Source organism: Netta rufina (assembly GCF_964035555.1).
Source record: "Netta rufina genome assembly, chromosome: 4".
NCBI classification, from domain to species: Eukaryota; Metazoa; Chordata; class Aves; order Anseriformes; family Anatidae; genus Netta; species Netta rufina.
In genome coordinates this window covers 12,090,187-12,108,678 of record NC_140127.1, presented here as the reverse complement: position 1 = coordinate 12,108,678, position 18,492 = coordinate 12,090,187, and the positions used below count along the sequence as shown (strand labels likewise).

The 18,492-nt window shown below is 41.5% G+C and overlaps 1 protein-coding gene across 4 annotated transcripts in view; it reads right to left on the bottom strand.

Annotated features, from left to right (window-relative positions):
- FAM13A (family with sequence similarity 13 member A) overlaps positions 1-18,492 on the bottom strand; it is a 127,685-nt gene that overhangs the window by 13,029 nt on the left and 96,164 nt on the right. For 3 of the 4 annotated variants that reach the window (XM_084286695.1, XM_084286697.1, XM_084286698.1), the window contains 6 exons: positions 14,570-14,720; positions 6,715-6,928; positions 6,188-6,326; positions 5,029-5,110; positions 4,672-4,892; positions 3,249-3,332 (listed from right to left, as the gene is read on the bottom strand). In XM_084286695.1, coding sequence (XP_084142821.1) covers positions 3,249-3,332; positions 4,672-4,892; positions 5,029-5,110; positions 6,188-6,326; positions 6,715-6,928; positions 14,570-14,720 — 891 coding nt within the window. The remainder of the gene's footprint in view (positions 1-3,248; positions 3,333-4,671; positions 4,893-5,028; positions 5,111-6,187; positions 6,327-6,714; positions 6,929-14,569; positions 14,721-18,492) is intronic. The other variant, XM_084286696.1, reaches the window with a different exon arrangement.

Sequence of the window (18,492 nt, the reverse complement as noted above, 5' to 3'; positions counted from 1 at the left end):
GGGAAAGCAAAGGCCTGTCCAGCTAAGTACTAGTTGCAAGGAAGTTGGTTTCTATTTCTTCAATGGTTTGTTACAGCAGGGTTAGAAAACAAAACAATTAGCCAACCAACCTGATCATCATCTTTCTTCACATGCAGCATTGTCTAACCCACATCCTATGACTGTCCTTCCATTAGACCTTCTGTTTAACTTTAGATTATAAAACTCTTCTGAGAGGAAGCCTTAACTGACTCCGATATCATTTGTAGATTCCAAGACTTTTTACTGCTGTCAATAACCAGTTGATGAAAAAATCTAAATCAACAGCATTAACCCCGATGAACTTTGCACAGCCTCCCCTTCCACAGTAGAAAGAGGAGGAAAGAGAATAGGGAGGAGATTTTAAGACGAACTGTGTTTTGGTTTGTCTGCAGCTGACTTTCATTGGAGTAAGCTTTTTAAAGCTTTCACATCATCCCACCAGAGCAGAAGAGGGCATTGGTTTGCAAGGGGCAGATGAGGTACTGCAAATATTGCCAGGAGTGAGACTGGCAGGAACAGACTCTAAGAATCCGGAGGTAGCATCTTCCTCCTAATAAATTAAGCTTATTTCCTTTGTTGGGGGGCAGATGAATAGGGAGAAAGAAGAAGGAAGAGGTTTTTACTGCTTTTTGGGCTCAATGTAAGCATCTCCAAGCCTGATATGGTGCATATAAATGAGCAGTTTGAGCTCTACGGACTGCACGTCTGCTTCACACCTCTGAAGAATAGTCTGGCTCCCATACCTGACAACCTCAAACTGGCTGTTCATCGAGTGAGCAAACAGCTTGTGTGGATGAGGGGGATGTGAGCAGCATCACACAACTCACTGAACACTCTCTGTATCAAATTTTGTGTTTATATGTCTGCATTCAATTGGAGGCAATTTGCTAGCCACTGCAACTTCGGATGTCTCTCTGCAACAAATCAAGCATAAAACTGGAGAAACTGAAGAAAGCTTACAGGACTTATATTACTCCTAGCTTTACCACATTAGCAGTTAATAGAACACGAGGCACAGCACTACTGTTGGCTCAGGCAGCCTCTGCTATTAAAGAAAAAAAAAAAAAGACTATGCTGAGACTGAGAACCAAACCTCCAGTTCTTGGCATTTCAAAGTAGATCAATGCCCCTGTTCTGTACAGGAAGATAAACATAAGCCTCAGAATGGGCAGAAAATCCTTAGGTATGCTTAGGAATAGAAAAAATAAATTACATGCTCCAGAGTCTGAATATCACCACAGAGGAAGAACACAAAGAATTAATTTAGGCAAGGCAGTTAAGTGTACGAGGCTTGAGTCAGCCCTGCAGACGTGCACCAGAACATTTAAACAGAAAGCAGGCTCTGAAAGAAAAGGTTTTGCGCATGGGCAAACTGTCTCACTAGGTAAACATTAGTAATACCAGTGAAACCTGAATATATTTTGGGAGAACATCAAAATGCAAAAAAGCTGTCAGAATAACAGAGCCTTTGACACAACCCTGGAGCACACTCCATATGGCAAATAGCAACAGCCAAGGAAGAGACCATTGCTTACATTGTTGGAACAGCTTGTGAATTTCTAGAGATGGACATTTTTGCTTAACTAAAACAGTTCAGTTCTACCTCTGCAGGTTCGTCTGTCACTGGTACAGAAAGACCTAGCTGCACAATAAATCTGAGCTCCATTGTTTTTCTTGTTTAGTTAAATATCTTAAAAAAAAAAAAAAAAAATCTTGGCTGAACTATCCCCATTCTCCTCAAGCTCTCAGTATTTTTCCACTGTTGCAGTGCCAGGAGCTGGGTACAGCAAAAGCTGATCAGCTGCAGTCTTCCTTGCTATGCAGTTCCATGTTGCTAGGTATAGACTGCTTACTTAAAAACAAATACATTAAAAAGTGGTTGTATAAATAAAGCATCAGAAGGTGTGTGTGGGGGGAAAGGTATGCTGACAAGATAGGCTCTGGGCTTGCTCTCTTTTTAAACAGATTTAAGTGAGTTTACTTCAACAAGGTGTCACCTGCTGATTTATATCATTGTAATAGCAAAAGCAGATTCAGATTCTGCCTGAAAAGACCAGGCAGATTTAAGCGAATTCTCTTGTGCTGGTCTTTTGCTATTTTATACAATAATAAAATTGCACGTCCTTTCATACAACCATAGTTTTCACTTGCTGGTATACGTGACTGTACAGTATTAGTTCTTCACAAAGGCATTTATTTAAATTAGCAACACTTTTTAAAACAATGGACAAAGGAGGAAATAATTGAGAAGCAAAAGGAAGGAAGAAATCAGGAGTGCCATGCAGTAGGAGAATGACAGATTTGTGAGCTGTACTAATCCAATATTCTTTATAAGCAGTAATTTGCTGCTCCCAAGCCACTGGTCAAGAAATTAGCACCACCCTGAAATTAAGTTACTTTACCTCTGTGGATGGTAACAAAGATTATAATGAAGTGAAAGAGGAAGAGGGATCCATACAAAGCCAACCAGAGTACTTGGTGGCTTGGAACCTGTGTTTTTGTCATGGAAGGAATCAACAGGTCACAATATTTAACTCTCTGTCTTCACAAATACTTTTGCTTTGTTAAGATCAAACGTATGAGAAACCTCGTACCCTTCCCTTCCACATGGAAACAAACAGTTTCTCAGGGGAAGAAAAAAACCTCATCTCAACTTATGTCATGATGCTCAGGAGACAAACTATTTCATGAATCCGGCACAAAAGGATTAGCAAATTGCAAGATGCAAGTGCCTCCTTGCACATAGCAAGGTGCTGGGAGAAAGATGTAGTTCCCCTAAGATTGTGCGTTGCTTGCACACCTGTATTCCAGTGAGCCATTAATACTAGCAAATTGCAAAATTCTTGGCTGGATGGGGAACCATGCACAATTAACTATTCCTGTGCCTACTGTATCCCCAGCTAAGCTGGTGAATCAGCAGGGCTGCAAACTGAATGTCTGTGGATCCTAGTGAGTGTGATGCCAAAATAAAGCACAGTCAACTTCGTTCAGCCTGTAGGCTCAGTCCTACAGGTATGTGTCACGTCCAGCACTATGTGCAGACACCGTCCTGCTGAGAACAGACTCCTCAGCAGCAACAGTAGTGAGGAAGCAAGGAGGTGACTGGAGTATGCACGTGTGCTTAGAAGAGCAAGAAGTGACTGTGACATCAAAGGAGCATTGGGGGATCACGTATGACAGACAAAGACATATAAAGACATACTTTGAAAAAATGCTGCTGTACATACCGGTCTGCCGTGAATGCTTTCATAATACAGCAAAGCTTTTTGAAGAGCCACTTTCTCAGCTGCTATCTGATCTCTTGTCATGTCCTATGAAAAGTGTCAGAGAGAGAAGAGGAAGAAAAAAATTAAATGCCTAAACTCCAGCCATACTAATTTGTGGCCTAATAAATGTCCTGGCATTTTTTCATTAATGTTTTGAAGACTCATCTTTGCTTTCTAGTCCCCCCCCCACCCCTTTTCCAACTATATTACTGAAACAACTTACCATGCACAGAGCCATATACACAACACAAGCAAGTAAAACCCAAATAAACTTTGTATACGAAAGCATTGTATGTACACAATGGGGATTTATTGATTCTCAGCATGCTTTGAACAACCAATGCCAAGCAACTTTTAATGACGGTGGCTGTTTTTCACTTACAATGATCCAAGTTGTAAGTCCAGCAACAAAATGCATGTTCCTTCTTGTCTTCCAAATCTGAGACAAGCTCCAGAAAACCTCTTGCAAAGCTTGCCATCATTGCTTTGACTGCCACAAACACACTTAGCTGAGAACTAAAGTGCAGTCAGACCACCTCCTTCTGCCAATTCTGCTATGAAGTGAAAAGCTCCAGCAGACAGGCTGAAGGGACCAAGCCAAAAAAAAGGGCAGACAGTTGGAAGAGACTTTCCTAAGTTTGCCAGAGCTTCCCCACTGAACTTGCCTTCTCTACCACTGCACCAAATTCTATCATATGCCTTCTTTAAAAGGTCAAGACTGTATTCTTGCTGCCTTCAGAAAACAGCCAAACACTTCTGCAAATCTAGTAAACAAAGATAATACTGTCTGCCCCTCTCTTACAGAGTACTGCACAATTCACACATCAGCGGACTCAAGGACTTCATTTACAAGGCTACCCAAAACTCAGGAACTAGCAACATCAGACAAAAAGACCTCTCTGCTGATACCTCTCAGAGATTATAGAAACTAACTGAGCTTAACATGACACTCAGAAATGCTGTGATAAAATACCCTGAGACAAGAGCATTCATCTTTGGAGAGAAGAAAATAGATGAATTAATCTCCAGAATCACTGGAAGACTCAGAATTTTCCACAAGCAAATAAAGACAGAAACAGTGAAATGCAAAGCAGGAAATACTGCAGGAATTCAGAACTGTTACTTGGAATCTGTGAGAATCAGAAAAGAACAAACAATACCATTCAGTAGAAACAGAGCTCTGTTTAAAAAATAAAATAAAATAAAAAATCACAGACACCAAACATAGAGGGAAAGAAACTAAATTGAGTGAGTTGAGCCAGGAGTAAAGCTTGTAGACTTTGTGACAAAGTGTAAAAGAACACAAGGTTTTCACAAGGGTCCATGCAACCATGAGCTGCACACTTGTACTTAAAGGCCTAAATTTGAATTGAATATATTTTACCTTTATATCCTCAGGTCGGTTTGTCTCTGCTCGTTTTTCCTGAAGCTTCTTCTGGATAGAATCAAGGGTCACTTCCACAGCAGGCTTGGCAGATTTATCTGACAGATCTTGCTTCTTGTCATCTTCCTTTTCGAGCTGAGAACCGAAGCTCTTGGGGAGAGTGTTGCTCCGCTGACGCACCACAGGGCCAAGGTCTTCCTCTGATATCTTCAGTTTTGATTCTAAACAGGGACATATGGGGCATAAGAGGAGTATTTTTTCTTTTTTTAAAATGTGACAGTAACACTGTCCAACATCAAATTTAAACAAGGCAAAGTCCACCTGCCCCCAGAAGGTACACCAATGGTGGCTGCTCACCTTTAAGTTGTTTTCGGAATTTGGCCAAGTCATTTGTCCATTTGAGAACTTCAGGGTTGGCTGCTTTGTCACTGTGGGAAGGCTGAGAGGAAAAACAGTCATGTTGAATCTGTGTTAAACCAACAGGAGAGACCCACTGAAACCAGCGTATGTCACAACAGAAGAAACAGCAGCACAGAGCACGGGCACAGGCTTCTGACTGGTTCCTGCATGCCTCTGATCAGTTCAGTTCTGATCTTGCTTTGACTGCCCTGCCTGTCACAACACTGGCTCTTAGGGAATCATGAGATGTATTTATTTTAAGAAAACAAAATCCAAACATTATGTTGTAGGAGTGCCTTGGAGGGCCAGATGCACATTGAAGTTCTTCTGCCTATTGTTTCCTAACAAGATGGCAACTCCAAAATAGGGGAATCCTACCACAAACAGTTTGAGAAAAGTTAGGATGTATATATCCACACTGAAAGCTACCTACCATCCAAAAACACTGAAATAACCCAAATGCTAGGCTGCAGCAACCTCTGGACATTTCATCCAGACTTTTCTACTGCGGGCAAGATCCTTTCAGTACTGCCCTCTGCGGTTTAGATCACCAATGAGGATGCACACATCTGAAGCTTCAGTTCCTTAAAAAACCTTTCTGTTCATCAGAAGGGCATGTCAGGACTCATTAGAGTACAGTACACTGCTACTGCTTAGTAGCACTTGGCTATGGTTCCTTGCTCAGGAGCAAAGAAGGCTGCTCTCCCCTCCTCTGCAATGTGCTGGTGTCCTTAGGTTACCATCACGCAAATGGGATGCACAACTGTTCTTACCATAAGCTGAACTTGAAGAAACAGACAAATAAAAAGTTTAACATAGCTATTCCTACACACCTGATGTTTGCTTTTTGCAAACTGCCTAAATCAGTGACCAAAATCCTATGTTTGTTAGACTACCTCTTGTACTGCACTGGTAGTACAAAAAATGCTTGGAAAGGTAATCTGCATGGTATGGATGCACATTTCTATTTTGGGGAAGCAGCATTTTTTTCTTCTTTTATTTATTTATTTTTTTAAACACTTTCAAGCTCTCTGTGTAAGTTTGACCAACTTCCCTGACACCCTTTCCCTTTCCAGCTACCTCCTGCCTTTCCTTACAAATGCTTCTGGAGACTCACTCGGTATTTCCTTTCCTCTTCAAATTTTTCCTCAAACTTCCTGATCTTTTTCTTCAGTCCATGAATCCTCCGGGTGAGTTGTGCAGGGGTAAGGTCCTCTCTGTCATCTTCGTAAGATCCCAAAGAAGAACTCCGCCTCCTGCCAAGAGCAAAGATTGCAGGAAGAGTTTATCCAAACAGTCACAGTACATCTTCATGCTCAGAAGGCCACTTAAACTTTGTGTAAATAAAGGCAAATCCCACGGAAGTGAGAAAGCTATGTTGGCTACTCTGTAATGACAGATAACACAAGAGGATGCTGTAACAGCCTCTTTCAGCAACAGCAACTGCCTAGATATTATTTCAAAAACACAGAAATGATTAGTTACCAAGAACTTTTCTTAAAATACCAGTATATTCTTGGTATAAACAGAAGCCCAACACAATACAGCTGTATGGCTTATGTGATCCAAAGAGCTGTTGCTTGCTGCAACTGCACAAACCCTTTACAGCCAGATGAAAGTCAGCACAGGGAAATCACAACGCACCTCATAAACGAATGAGAGTTGGGAGGGGAAGGAGGCACTTCTGTATCATCCAGGTACTGCTGGCTCTGTCCGTAGGCATAGAAGCGAGGGGACAGCATAGGATCACTGTCCTCATCCAGAAGCTGGCGAATTAAGCGACCAGCCTGCGGGGAAAGGCGAGCCTCATCTGAGTCTAAGCTGTCTCGCTGCCATGAGGAAAGAGCAGGGATGGGCTCTAGGAACAGTAAGACAAAGACTGGTTTTATCATTTTTGTTTTACAGGTACCACAGACTCCAGGCAACTTTTCTAACACCGTACCCCAACCCGTTCGGACTAGATCATGATTCCTTGTCACCAGGCATTCTCTGGGTCATTATTCACATCTCCCCATGTGCAAAGAAAAGCAAAACACTGCCTGGTCACAGTGGATACTCTACAGAAGCATAAATAATCTTCTAGGCACAGCATAAAACTCTACCAGTAATCTGGACAGTAATTACCATGGGCTGATACCAAGAGAGGCTGTCACCAGCCAGCACCTTTCAGGAAACAATTATTCCAAACAGAATTAGTGGCACATGGCAGGATAAAGCTGGCTACAGGAGGAACTTTTTCAGTTTCAGGACATACAAAATTTCATATGCAAGCCCGCTGCTTAAACCTGTTGCATGGTAGAAAAGCGAGGAAATTTTCAATCCTCTGGATGATTTAGCAAGCTGAAAGTGGAAACAATGCTGTACAGGGAGATGGTGGGGTGGGAGCGAAATGGAAAACCAATTTAGCATTGTTGATTAGCATAGCTGAGTCCACAGCAAGCATTCACTTCAATCTTGTGATCGCTCCCTCCAGATGCCATAAGGAGTGTAACATTTTGTGTTCGGATAGTTTACTAAGCTGATTTGCATGCTCCTACTTAGCACCACAGGATTAAACAGTTTAAGAGGCAGGCCTTGAACTTATAAACCTAACAAATAGTTCCAGAGTCAAATAACAAAACCAAACAAAAAAGTTATAGAAAACTCACAGACCAGTCACACAGCTATGGACTCATTATTTCCTGCGCCTAGTGTGTCTTATTCTCGTTCCATGAAGAGAAGGGGGCTTTTGAAGTTAACAATTTTTGAAAAAAAAAGAAAAAGAAAAAAACAGTATTTCCTTTTGCTGAACAAGGTTAAGATTGTCACAGTGGATTGTATAAGGATTTCCTTAAAGAATCTTTGTGCTGCTCTCCTCCAGGTACAACTCACACAGCAAGATCTGGATCAACCAAAATTCAGTAATGACAAGCTCGGTGCTATTTTGCTGCATTGGGTGTTCCTTTCCTTCTCTTCTTCCTCAGCACAAGAATATAAACCACATGCCTCTGCTTAGAGACTGGTGCTGAATGCAAGCTGACAAGTTACTGGAAAATGGACAGCTTGACGTTCTTGCAAAATAGCCTCTCCTCAGGTGTTGTGATAAGCAAAGCACACACCCGGCACATACAAGTGTGGCTTGCAGAGGCTACCTCAATGAGGTGTGCAAAACCCAAATGCATGTAGATTGCTTTGCCGTGGACCAGAAACATCATGTAGCCTACACCTCTCTTAGATGTAATGCAAGTTTTTTCTAAGCTGCATTCACCTTGACAGTTCCTACTGTCTGGCTTTCTTTTCCTCGAGGTACCTAGCAGGAACAAAGGGAAAATGAAGGGCAAATCATTCATCCAAACTGTGATACCTTGGTGTCAGACCCTTCTCCGAATCTTATAATTTCAGGTTCTCACAAGATCTCTTGCAGGAAAATAATGGCTGATAACATGAAAGGAAGAAATTTGATACATTTGACTAGTGTGTCCTGCCTCAAAGTAATAATTCACAATCCAAAGAAAGTGTTTCAAAGGAGAAGAAGAAAAATCTGAAAAGGAAATAATGAATTTGAGACTAGGCAGAAGAAATGACTACTATATAAAATCAGCTGTTTTTAAGCCTCACTCCAAGAAAGCAAGAATCTAGGGGTAAATTGTTTCCCTTGCTGATGAAATGTAGTTAGAAGACAAATCTTACCTGGTCACAGAATGAGTTACATCCCTTCCCACTCCCTCCCCCCAACATATAATAAAGCATCATATGAACAAAAGGAACAAAACAAACGATAAAGGAACATATCTAGGTATATGGATCTGGTCTGCATCAGACTTTGAACTGGATCAGAGTTGTAGTCCAACTGTCTTGTTCCTCATACTGGTGAGGTGCCAGATGCTTCAGCTGGAAGCACCAGAATTGCTGGATTGTACAAATAAATAGTGACCCACTAAGGGTAAGTGGCTTCTGACACTGCATAATCAACCAAATCTTGTCTAACACAAGATATAACATCTTCCGTTATTTATTTATCCATGAGATATGTATCAAAGTGTTAAACCCTTTCTGAAGGCTGTTAAATTCTTGGACTTAATGGTTCAGGTGTGAAGGAATCTGTTATAAATGTTAATGTTGTGACCCTTTCTGCTAATTGAAGAATAAAAACCTCAGTACAGAATGTAAACGTTTTCCCTTTTTCTGCCACTGACTTGACAGAGCAGTTACCCTTGCCTGTCTTCTGTCTTGAACAGATCTCTCTTGCTGAGAAGAAACTTCCAGTTTTCTAACCATAGAATTGTAGATTGGCTCGGGTTGAAAGGGACCTTAAAGCTCATTTAACTTCAACCCTCCTACCACAGACAGGGATGCTACCCACTAGATCAGGTCCCTACGGACCGTGTCCCATGGGATCTCATCCACTAATTGTTTGAACAGCTGGAAGTTGGCTCTTCTGAAGTTCAGGATCCTGATTTTGCTCTTAGCCAGGCCCGTATCCCTTCAGACCACAAGCTGAACCAGGGCGTGCTCACTGCCACCCGGGCTTCCTCCAGTCTTAACCTCTTTAACAAGCTCTTCTGCATGGGTGAGTACCTGGTACAGTAATGCTTCTCCTCTGCTTGCTCTGTCTAACTCCTGCATGAGGAATTTGTCCTCAGTGGACTCCAGGAGTCTCCTGGATTGCTTACTGCCTGCCATGTGGCTTTTCCAGCAAACATTCAGGTGGTTGAAATCCCCCAGGAGGATGAGAGCCTGTGAGCGTGATGCTTCCTGTAGCTGGAGCAAGAAGGTCTCATAGGCCCCAACTACAAGACATCCTTTGTTGGTCCGATATCTCTATATTCGATGTACTTTATTTTCTTGATTTTTCCATAACAAAAGCATTTAATGAAAAACTTAAATAATTTGGGGAATATTTAACCATCATGGCTGTGCCAGCACAGAGAAAATTCTCCTTCTTCTGTAGACTCTTACTGCATTTCTTTTAGGTATGCCTTTCCTAAGTTGTCACAGAAGTGAAATATACTGGCATTGAGCTTGCAGACCTTCAGCAGTGCCGCACTCCTCTCAAAATCCCACAACCAGCTCATCTTTCAACAAAGCTGTCAGCCATCTGCCAGGTGTTGCTCTGCACAGCTCCGTAGGCATACATACATCTGTTGCAACACCATCTCTCTACCAACATGCCGCATAAAGGACTGGAGTTATTAATAGACCTATATCGTGCATGAAGGAATATGGATGAAATTTATCAAATTTAACAGGGGTTAATATTGGTCAGCTCCGTCTTGCTGTCCAAAACTTTTTATTTATTTTTTTTAAATCATTATCCTATTTATTTGTGACAGGGTTACCAGGGGCTGCATGATGAACAGAGGGGCATGCCAACACATACATCTGCTCATGGTGCAGTAGCAAAATACCACTGGGGTCTTGTGTGCTCCTCTCTGCAGCCACAGAGCTGATACGCTGCTTTTACACACACCTGTCTGCCAAAGGGCTAAGGTCAGAGACGCTGTAAGCTGAAGTAGGTCTGGAGGGATTAAAAAGCCTAAACTAATTACAATACCTGAGATCCTAGTATTAAAAGCCACTTGAAAGACCCCAGAGACCTCTCATAATAAATCAAAGCAATTCAAAACTTCAAAACATTCACTTGCTCAATAACAACCCATTTTATATCTCACAACTAATTGCTTGAAAACATCCTCAGACTGTTCTGTCAGTATTCTTCCTATGTACATCAACAGTAGCCCAAATACAGTGCTACCATGACTTTTCTGTGAGATGAAACATTTCTCAGCTAATAAGCCAATTCTGCATTTTGATAATAATGCTAAACCATACTAAACGATGAAAAACATTAAAAAAATACTGATGCTATAAAATAGTGTCTGCAATCAATGCAATTATTAATTTTTAGACATGGTGATAAAAATGCAATGTTTTATCACCTTTTGATTTCTTATGTTAGTCTGTGACACATAGATCCACTGATGTATCTAAGCCTAATGTCAAAATCAATTCCAAATGTCCTTAGCTGTTGCTATACTCTTTTCCTTCTTGTTACTCTGTTTTTATTTTCATGGGAAAGCATCAGTTAAGTCAGTCCCAAAACTATCTGTAGATCATCTTCACCCTCAGGGTCTCAGTGCCGCAACACTTGGGTTCTCAACACTGAAGAGAATGCTTATTCATCTAAAACTCCAGCTTCTATTCTTATTTAAAAAAAAAAAAATAGAAGAAAAACATCTGCTTATTTTTTCATAAATTCTTGACTCTGCAAACTGATTGAAATTTCATCTATAGAACTGTTTTGTTTTGTTTTTTAAATGTCAGTCATTAGGTGGTGAAGGCAGCAATCACACACAGTGTATCAATTTACTGAACTGTCTGTTCAGCTCCAAGCTCCCAACAGGGCCTGTCGCCTTTCTGGAGAGCAACATACTTCCAGATTTTCCTTGGGGATAGGATAACAAAATCTGTGCTTGAATTAGTAACATTTGGTAAGAACTCTACACAATAGCATTGGACTCTAAGAGAACACTGTGTCCTTCCCACTCACTGTATTTGATTCAATCACAACCTACGACAATTAAAACCTTTGCTACGGAAGTAGCTCTGGAAACACTTGCAAGCTGTCAGACAGGCTCAGTCTGCAGGCCCAGCAGTCAGACGACCCGGTTCAGCCTCCATTTGGCAGCGGGAGAGGTGAGCTGCTAGGTCAAGGTGACTGCTCACGAAATGCCTCTGGCACGCGCTTCCCTTTTGCACCTATTATGGAGACAGCTCAGTTCACATCCACCCTGAGAATAAAAATGATTTGATTTGCATCTGCTGAACGCACACTGGTAAAATCCTTCTCTCAGATCATAGGAAATACACCTAGGCTAAGTGCATAGCACTTGAACGTGACTGGGATGCTCTTTATACCTTGTGAGCTGCATCATACCTTCGGATTACAGGACATAAACCCCTATACATAGCAGCAGGCAAGGCTGACGCAGGAGGTCAGTGCAAGAGGTGGGTCAGGTTGCTGCTGCTGCACTCTGCGTGTGGCAATGTGAGCCCGTGCATTTGAGGAAGCAGGAAGGAATTTTTTCTGTCCTCAGCTTTATGCAAGGGGAACATGTCCTGTCGAAGCATAGCAAATCTTTACTCTTGTGAACAGATCTGACTATGCAGTGAGCCTTAAAAAAAAGAAAAAATGGTAATAATTATTTCTAGAATAACATAAAAGGCAGGTGGCTCCGCAAGCTCAACAGCTCAACTGGCAGCTGTTATCAACAGCCACTTGTGAAGGGCCCAGCAGCTGCACTGGTCACTAAATGCTCTACATCTCCTGCAGTAATAATACAGAGGACCCTGCCCCCAGAAGTCAGCTCAGTGATGTCCTGGGGGAATGGGTAAGTGATTTCCTGATAGATGGATCAATTGAATTTACTAGAGAAAAGCAATAAATAACTTATCAGTACCACATCTGAAGGCACAATCTTCACTATTTTCACTGGGGATAGCACCAGAGATGCAGCATGGACCCTGATGACACGTGCAAAGGTTTGAGTGACACAGGTTGGCAGGGGAAGGGAAGATACCCCGACTCCTGGAGCTGTGGATGAGTGGTACAACCCTGCACTGCAAAGCCAGTCTCACTAACACTCTCTGCCATTAGCTGTAGGAGTGATCTCGAAATTGAGGCTAACATCTAACCTGATCTGGCTTCTGCAAGCTTCATTTCAGATCCACAGCTAGGAAAGATTCTGTCTTCCCTTGCTCAGACGCAGCAGTCACTGTTTTGCTGCACTTTAACCTGCACCAACAAAATGCTAACTTGGTAGGCAAGGGTTTTACAAGATGACATCTCTCTCACCCTAGACAGCTGGTTCTTTTGCAACTGCCCACCTCTTCCTCTTGTGAAATACATTTGAGCAGAACGGAGAAAGGAAGAATCTGAAAGAAGCACTCTTCAAACACAATCATAGGTGCTCATATTCCTCTTTCATATTTGCAGCGCAAGAAAGCTGGAAGCCAAACATATGAACATGCCTATGAAGAGGGGTTTGTACCAGGGTGCAATGTAGTTCATACAATGGGAAAGCCTCTAGCAAACAGAAGGGAGTTGTATTCTCTCCTTCATACATCCATTAAGACTCCCATTAATAACACTGGTAGTTACAGGCATGCACCAGGAAAAAAAAAAGGAAAAAAAAAAAAAAAAAAAAAAAGAGTATTTCCAAAGGTTCATGTGACGGCTGAAGCCACACATCACCTCTGGGAACACAACTGTGCTCACCCTGGCTTGAGACCCCGAGGGGCAGTGCTGATTAGTGTCTCAGCAAACATACAAAGCAGACACCACAGGGCTTTGATCAGCTGTGCCGCAGCCCTGGTGATATCATCCAGGGGATCCCCCTCCTAACAAGCAAGTGGAGAAATTCTCCTCCGTCCCTGGTGACTAGTCACTTTGCTGAATCAAAAGCAGCCACGGCTGAGGGTTTTCTTTACTCATACCCAAGGTGTCATAACTAGACAGAAAGGCAAAATACACCAGGTCACGTACACTGTGGAGACAGGAACAGAGAACTTAACTTCTCAGTGTTCCTAAGGGATTTTTTTTTTTAAATTAGTAAATGACAGATACAATTTTTCCCTCTCTTGCCTTGATTATTAAAATGCAATGCTTACATCTTCCTATTTCTTCCCCATCAAAGCCTCTCTTTTACTCCTAAAGCACAAACTAGCACAACAATTCTTGCTTGTACGCAGGAGAGAGCCATACCCAGTAACTGAAAAAGGGGTTGATCCCAGAGGTGCTGGACACCTTCAGTTCCTCTTTATTTCAAAATAAATGGATGTTCGTGATACCCATGCAGATGAACCCATATTTCACACTCCTAACTAAGTCAGTGCAAACAGCCAAGCAAGCATACACTCTGGAGATGGGTGCCAAGAAACAATATTAAAATAACTTTAACCACAAGCAATTAAGCATTGCCCTTCAAGCTCGTGATCAGAATTTTTTCACAGCATACATCAAAACAAAGTTGTTCATAAGAGTCATCAAGATACAGAGCACTAGGTAGCCTTTTTTCCGGCTGTAGTTTTCAGATCACATGCATTATTTGGAAATCAAGATTAAAATGAAGTGGAAGAAAATGGAGAAAGAAGGAACTTCCTTTCAGACTGTGAAATACCTGGTTTCTTTGAAGTACTCTAGCTTAGCAGTCAAGTAACCAGCCACCAATAAATGTCATCTTGAAGCACACAGGGACGTACAGCACCATTAAAGCACACATTAAAGCAACTTCAATCACAAAACAATTTATTTTCTTCCTCTAAGTAACAACTAGAATTAGTACCCATCCAGAATTTCACTGCTAGTTTCTCCAAACTTTCGATTCCATATTCAGGACAAAACTACTTTCCTGTTGTTTTTGGCAAGGGAACATGAGCACAAAAAGATATATCCAGCCCACTCAGGTTTCCCTCTCTCTTTTTACTCACACGAACAGCCATCACACCACACAAATCCTACCTTCCCAGTTGTTGTCATTGCACAGTGCTGTCAAATCCAGCCGAGGCACTTCTGACCCAAAGCTGTTTTCCTGGTCATCAGCATCTTGATTTCTTTGCAATTTGTTTTCAGGAATGCTTGGATGCTCTTGAATCTTCATATTTGAAGTCTGCTATATTCCCCAAACACCCACAAGAGAAAAAAAAATGTTTCAGGGCAAAGAAGAGGGGAAAAAAACAAACACCTGCTGTCACAGAGGCAGCAAGTTCATGCCTTTAACATAACAGATCCAAATAAAAAGACCCTGATGTTTTCAGCTCCGAATCTAAATCCCCTGTTCGGTGAACTCTATGCATTAATTGCTGATTCACACCAGTAAAAACATTTGTCCATCCGCTTTCCTTGAATGTTAAATTCTTTAGAAAGCCACAGCAAGTTCCCAAGACTGTCTGCCCTGACAATGGCATGCAGCTGAAAAAGCCTCCGCTAATCGATTGGGATGAAAAGGGAGGGAGGAAGGCAGGGAGAGGGAGGGGAAGGCTGCGCAGAGCTCCTACAGCAGTGCAACTCCTTGGAACAACAACAAAAATGCTGCTGCAAGGCTGTGGCAATATGGTGTCTTCTAAAAAGCAAGCACCGGAGCTCCCGAGGCAGCAGCCCCAGACAGCAAGACGTGCAGGCTACGTACATGACCGCTCTCATGCAGGCTGTGCTGGCTCAGATCAATTAGTGCCAGCTAAGCTGTGCTGGCTGCACATTCCCTGATTTCCTGTGGTTGTTTTCTAGCTGGGCGTGGGGAGAGCAGAACTATTTATGGAGGAGCTCTGGGTATTAAAGCAGTGTTGCGCAAATCCAAACGGCAGTAGGGTTTGGCATCTCAGCTGGAAGCAGTGTGGACTCTGGGAAACTGCCAAAAAATTCACACAAGCATCCAATGACTTAAGAAAAAAACAGGCAGAATTGCTGTCAAGTCAATGATTCATGCTTTAGCGCTACCTAGAAGCAACTGCTGTTTGTCCCTCCACTATTCAGCCCGCACATACCACGCGTGCTGTGCTTTTATGCAGAGATCGTGGCCGATCGCACACCCCAGGTCCGCAGCGCCTAGAACAGCGCTGTGGGACACAAGCAGCTTTGTCACAGCCCAGCAAACGAGGTCTAATGGCTCGCGGAGGGCTGCGGGGAACAGGAAGCATAAAGCACATGCACAAACACGTAGCGTGACATGTATACACCCAACAGACACACAGCCAGCCAAACGGATGGCATTACGTTTGTACGTAAAGTATTTGATCTTGGTAAGGATGGTTTAGGAATAACTCTCTGAAATATAGTCTAGCAGGTAAGCAACATGCAGATTTCACCCCCCATAGGTATTTTGATAATCTAGTTACAAACAGCTTACGTGTGAAGAAAATGCATCTAAAGAAAATAACTACATTTGGACATATTTTTCTTGTAAACCCATGGCCAAACTCTACTAAATCAATATTCTTAACACATGTCAGTAAGGCATGCTTAATTTTTTTTTAATTTCCATAAAACCAGTGTGTTGTTTCTTTCTTTTTTTTTTTTTTTTTTTCTCTGAGCTGAGACAAACAAATAAGCTCCATGCAGAGAGGGGAAAAAACTGCTCAATTCACACATCATATGAAGGAATGTGTTTATTTGGATGCAATCCCATCAAAAGCCTGATGATGAACACCCTCGTATTAGTAAACAGTGTTTTGTGTTGTATTTGTATAAAGTTTCTTTCCTCTTTTTTTTTCAATAAATCACCTTTTAAAAACATTATAACAAAAGGAAACCCTAAATGACAGTTTGCCAAGCACTAATAACTTGTAGGGCTTGACGATAAATCTGATTACAAACGTGTTTATTGTGTGAGCTGTACATGGAAAAATGCTAATTCACCATTCAACATCTTTTAAGCTGCTTCCAGGCTGGAAGGACTTAAATATTTCTTTAAAGTCTTTTTTTTTCCCCTCTTCCTGCCAGGATCTAAATAGTCGGTGTACATTATAAACAGAAAGAGTGGCCAGTGGCCAGAAACAGGCAGTCTTTTGCACTTGCTAAAGAACAAACTGTACCAGTTTATAAACAGCACTTAAGTTACCAGCACAGTATTTTAAGCATGAAAGAAATCAAGTAATAAATTTCAAAGTGATGTTATTAAGAATAGCACCTAAGAAGTGTGAAGAGCTTACCTAAATGTTAACGATTTAACAGTTTCAAAAGGACCAACCTCAAAATACCACCTTGTCACCATCACTGATACTAATTAAATGTCTTCCTAAAATGAGTGTATAATCTGCTAACTTATCAAGACTCTTAAAAAATATTTTCAGCAGATATAAGAATGTTTTTCCAGATGTGTACACATTTCCATTACAGGTACACTAGGAAGATTATATCCACATCTTCTTCCTTCTAAAGTCACTTCAGTTGTTAGACATATTTAAAGACTGTTTAAGAAGAGGCCTGTGCTGTGCCTGCAGCACTTACTGTCCCTTCTTTGCTCACTTGCTCACTGATGCAGTCTCTAATATAATGAATAAATCATAAGTGTTCTGAAGAACAATGGTGGTGTAAACCCAGGGAGACACAAGAAGGCAAATATTTAATCTTCTTTGCATTAACACTCAAAATCCATAGATTGGTAGATAATTCAGGGTTCTGTATATCGCTTATTTTCTAAATGATTTCCTGATGCTACCAGTTGTCAACCTCCAGGACGAAAATCAAGGAAGAATTACTGTGCTTTAGGTAAAGATGTACCATCATTTCTTATAAACCAAAGGGGCAGCGACTTTATCTCAGTAGCAGCTGGCAGTCACGGTGCATTGCAGGTCTTACATGAATGACCACAAAAATCTTAAAACTGGGCACTCAACTATGCTTTTTAGAAACTACTTCTGCAGCCATGCTTTGCAGTTACTACTAACTAAAGATGTAAATAACCTGGGGATAGGTCAGATGCTTTCACTACCTCTTCTCCAAAGGAGATTCGGCATAAAGAGTAGCTTGAGCACATAGAAATAAATTGAAACAGACCTTTGAATTCTGATCAGGAAGTTACACATGGAATTGTATTTTTTTTAATCAAATTTTGAATCAATTTTATACAAAATCTTCCCCTCCATCTGATCATCCATTGCAACCACAAGCAGGAAGCACCCTTAAGCATCTCTTGATAATATAATCAGATGCAGGAATGGAGTCACTCTGCTGCCTTAATCCTAAATCATGCCATTTTTCCTCTACACTTGTTTAAATGCTAGTGAATCTTAAAAATCAAGTACTCTACTGCGTTAACAAAGAAAAGAATAATCTACCTTCAAGCAACTTTCTGAAAATAAATGTAACTTAATTTAGCTCTCAAAAATTTATACACTTGTCTGCAGAAGAGCTTAGTAATGAAAGTGGATTAAAAACTTCTCAGATGGAAAATTTCTGTAGTTCTCTTTCTGCTTTGCTGCCAGACAAGGAGGTACAGGAAGTTTTCCTGGTTTCCAGACTGAGTACTCACTACCTGAATGTAATCAACAATTAATAAGTTGACCAACATTTTTGTGTTATTATGTTCAAAGTAAAAGCAGCACTGTGGTAAACTCTTGATGGTCTCAGGCTGCAGGAGTCACACTCGGTTCCTGGTTAGGATGGCTTGCCTTACCCAAACCCTGGGTACTAGAAACCTCTCTTTTTCAAATCACGGTCTACACTCTGGAGCCTAGCTACTTCCAAGGGTAGATTATGAATGCTACAAAACCAAAGAAAATTCATTCAGGACATGTGTTTCAAGGTATTTTTACTGCCACATGGAGACCTGAGGTCTGCATAAGCAATAGCTGCAGCAAATTCCAAATACCTTTCCTAATATCTTCAGACTGATCTTCAGACTGAAGACAGGGTGAGAAAGGAGTAAGGAGTCCCTTCCTCATTCC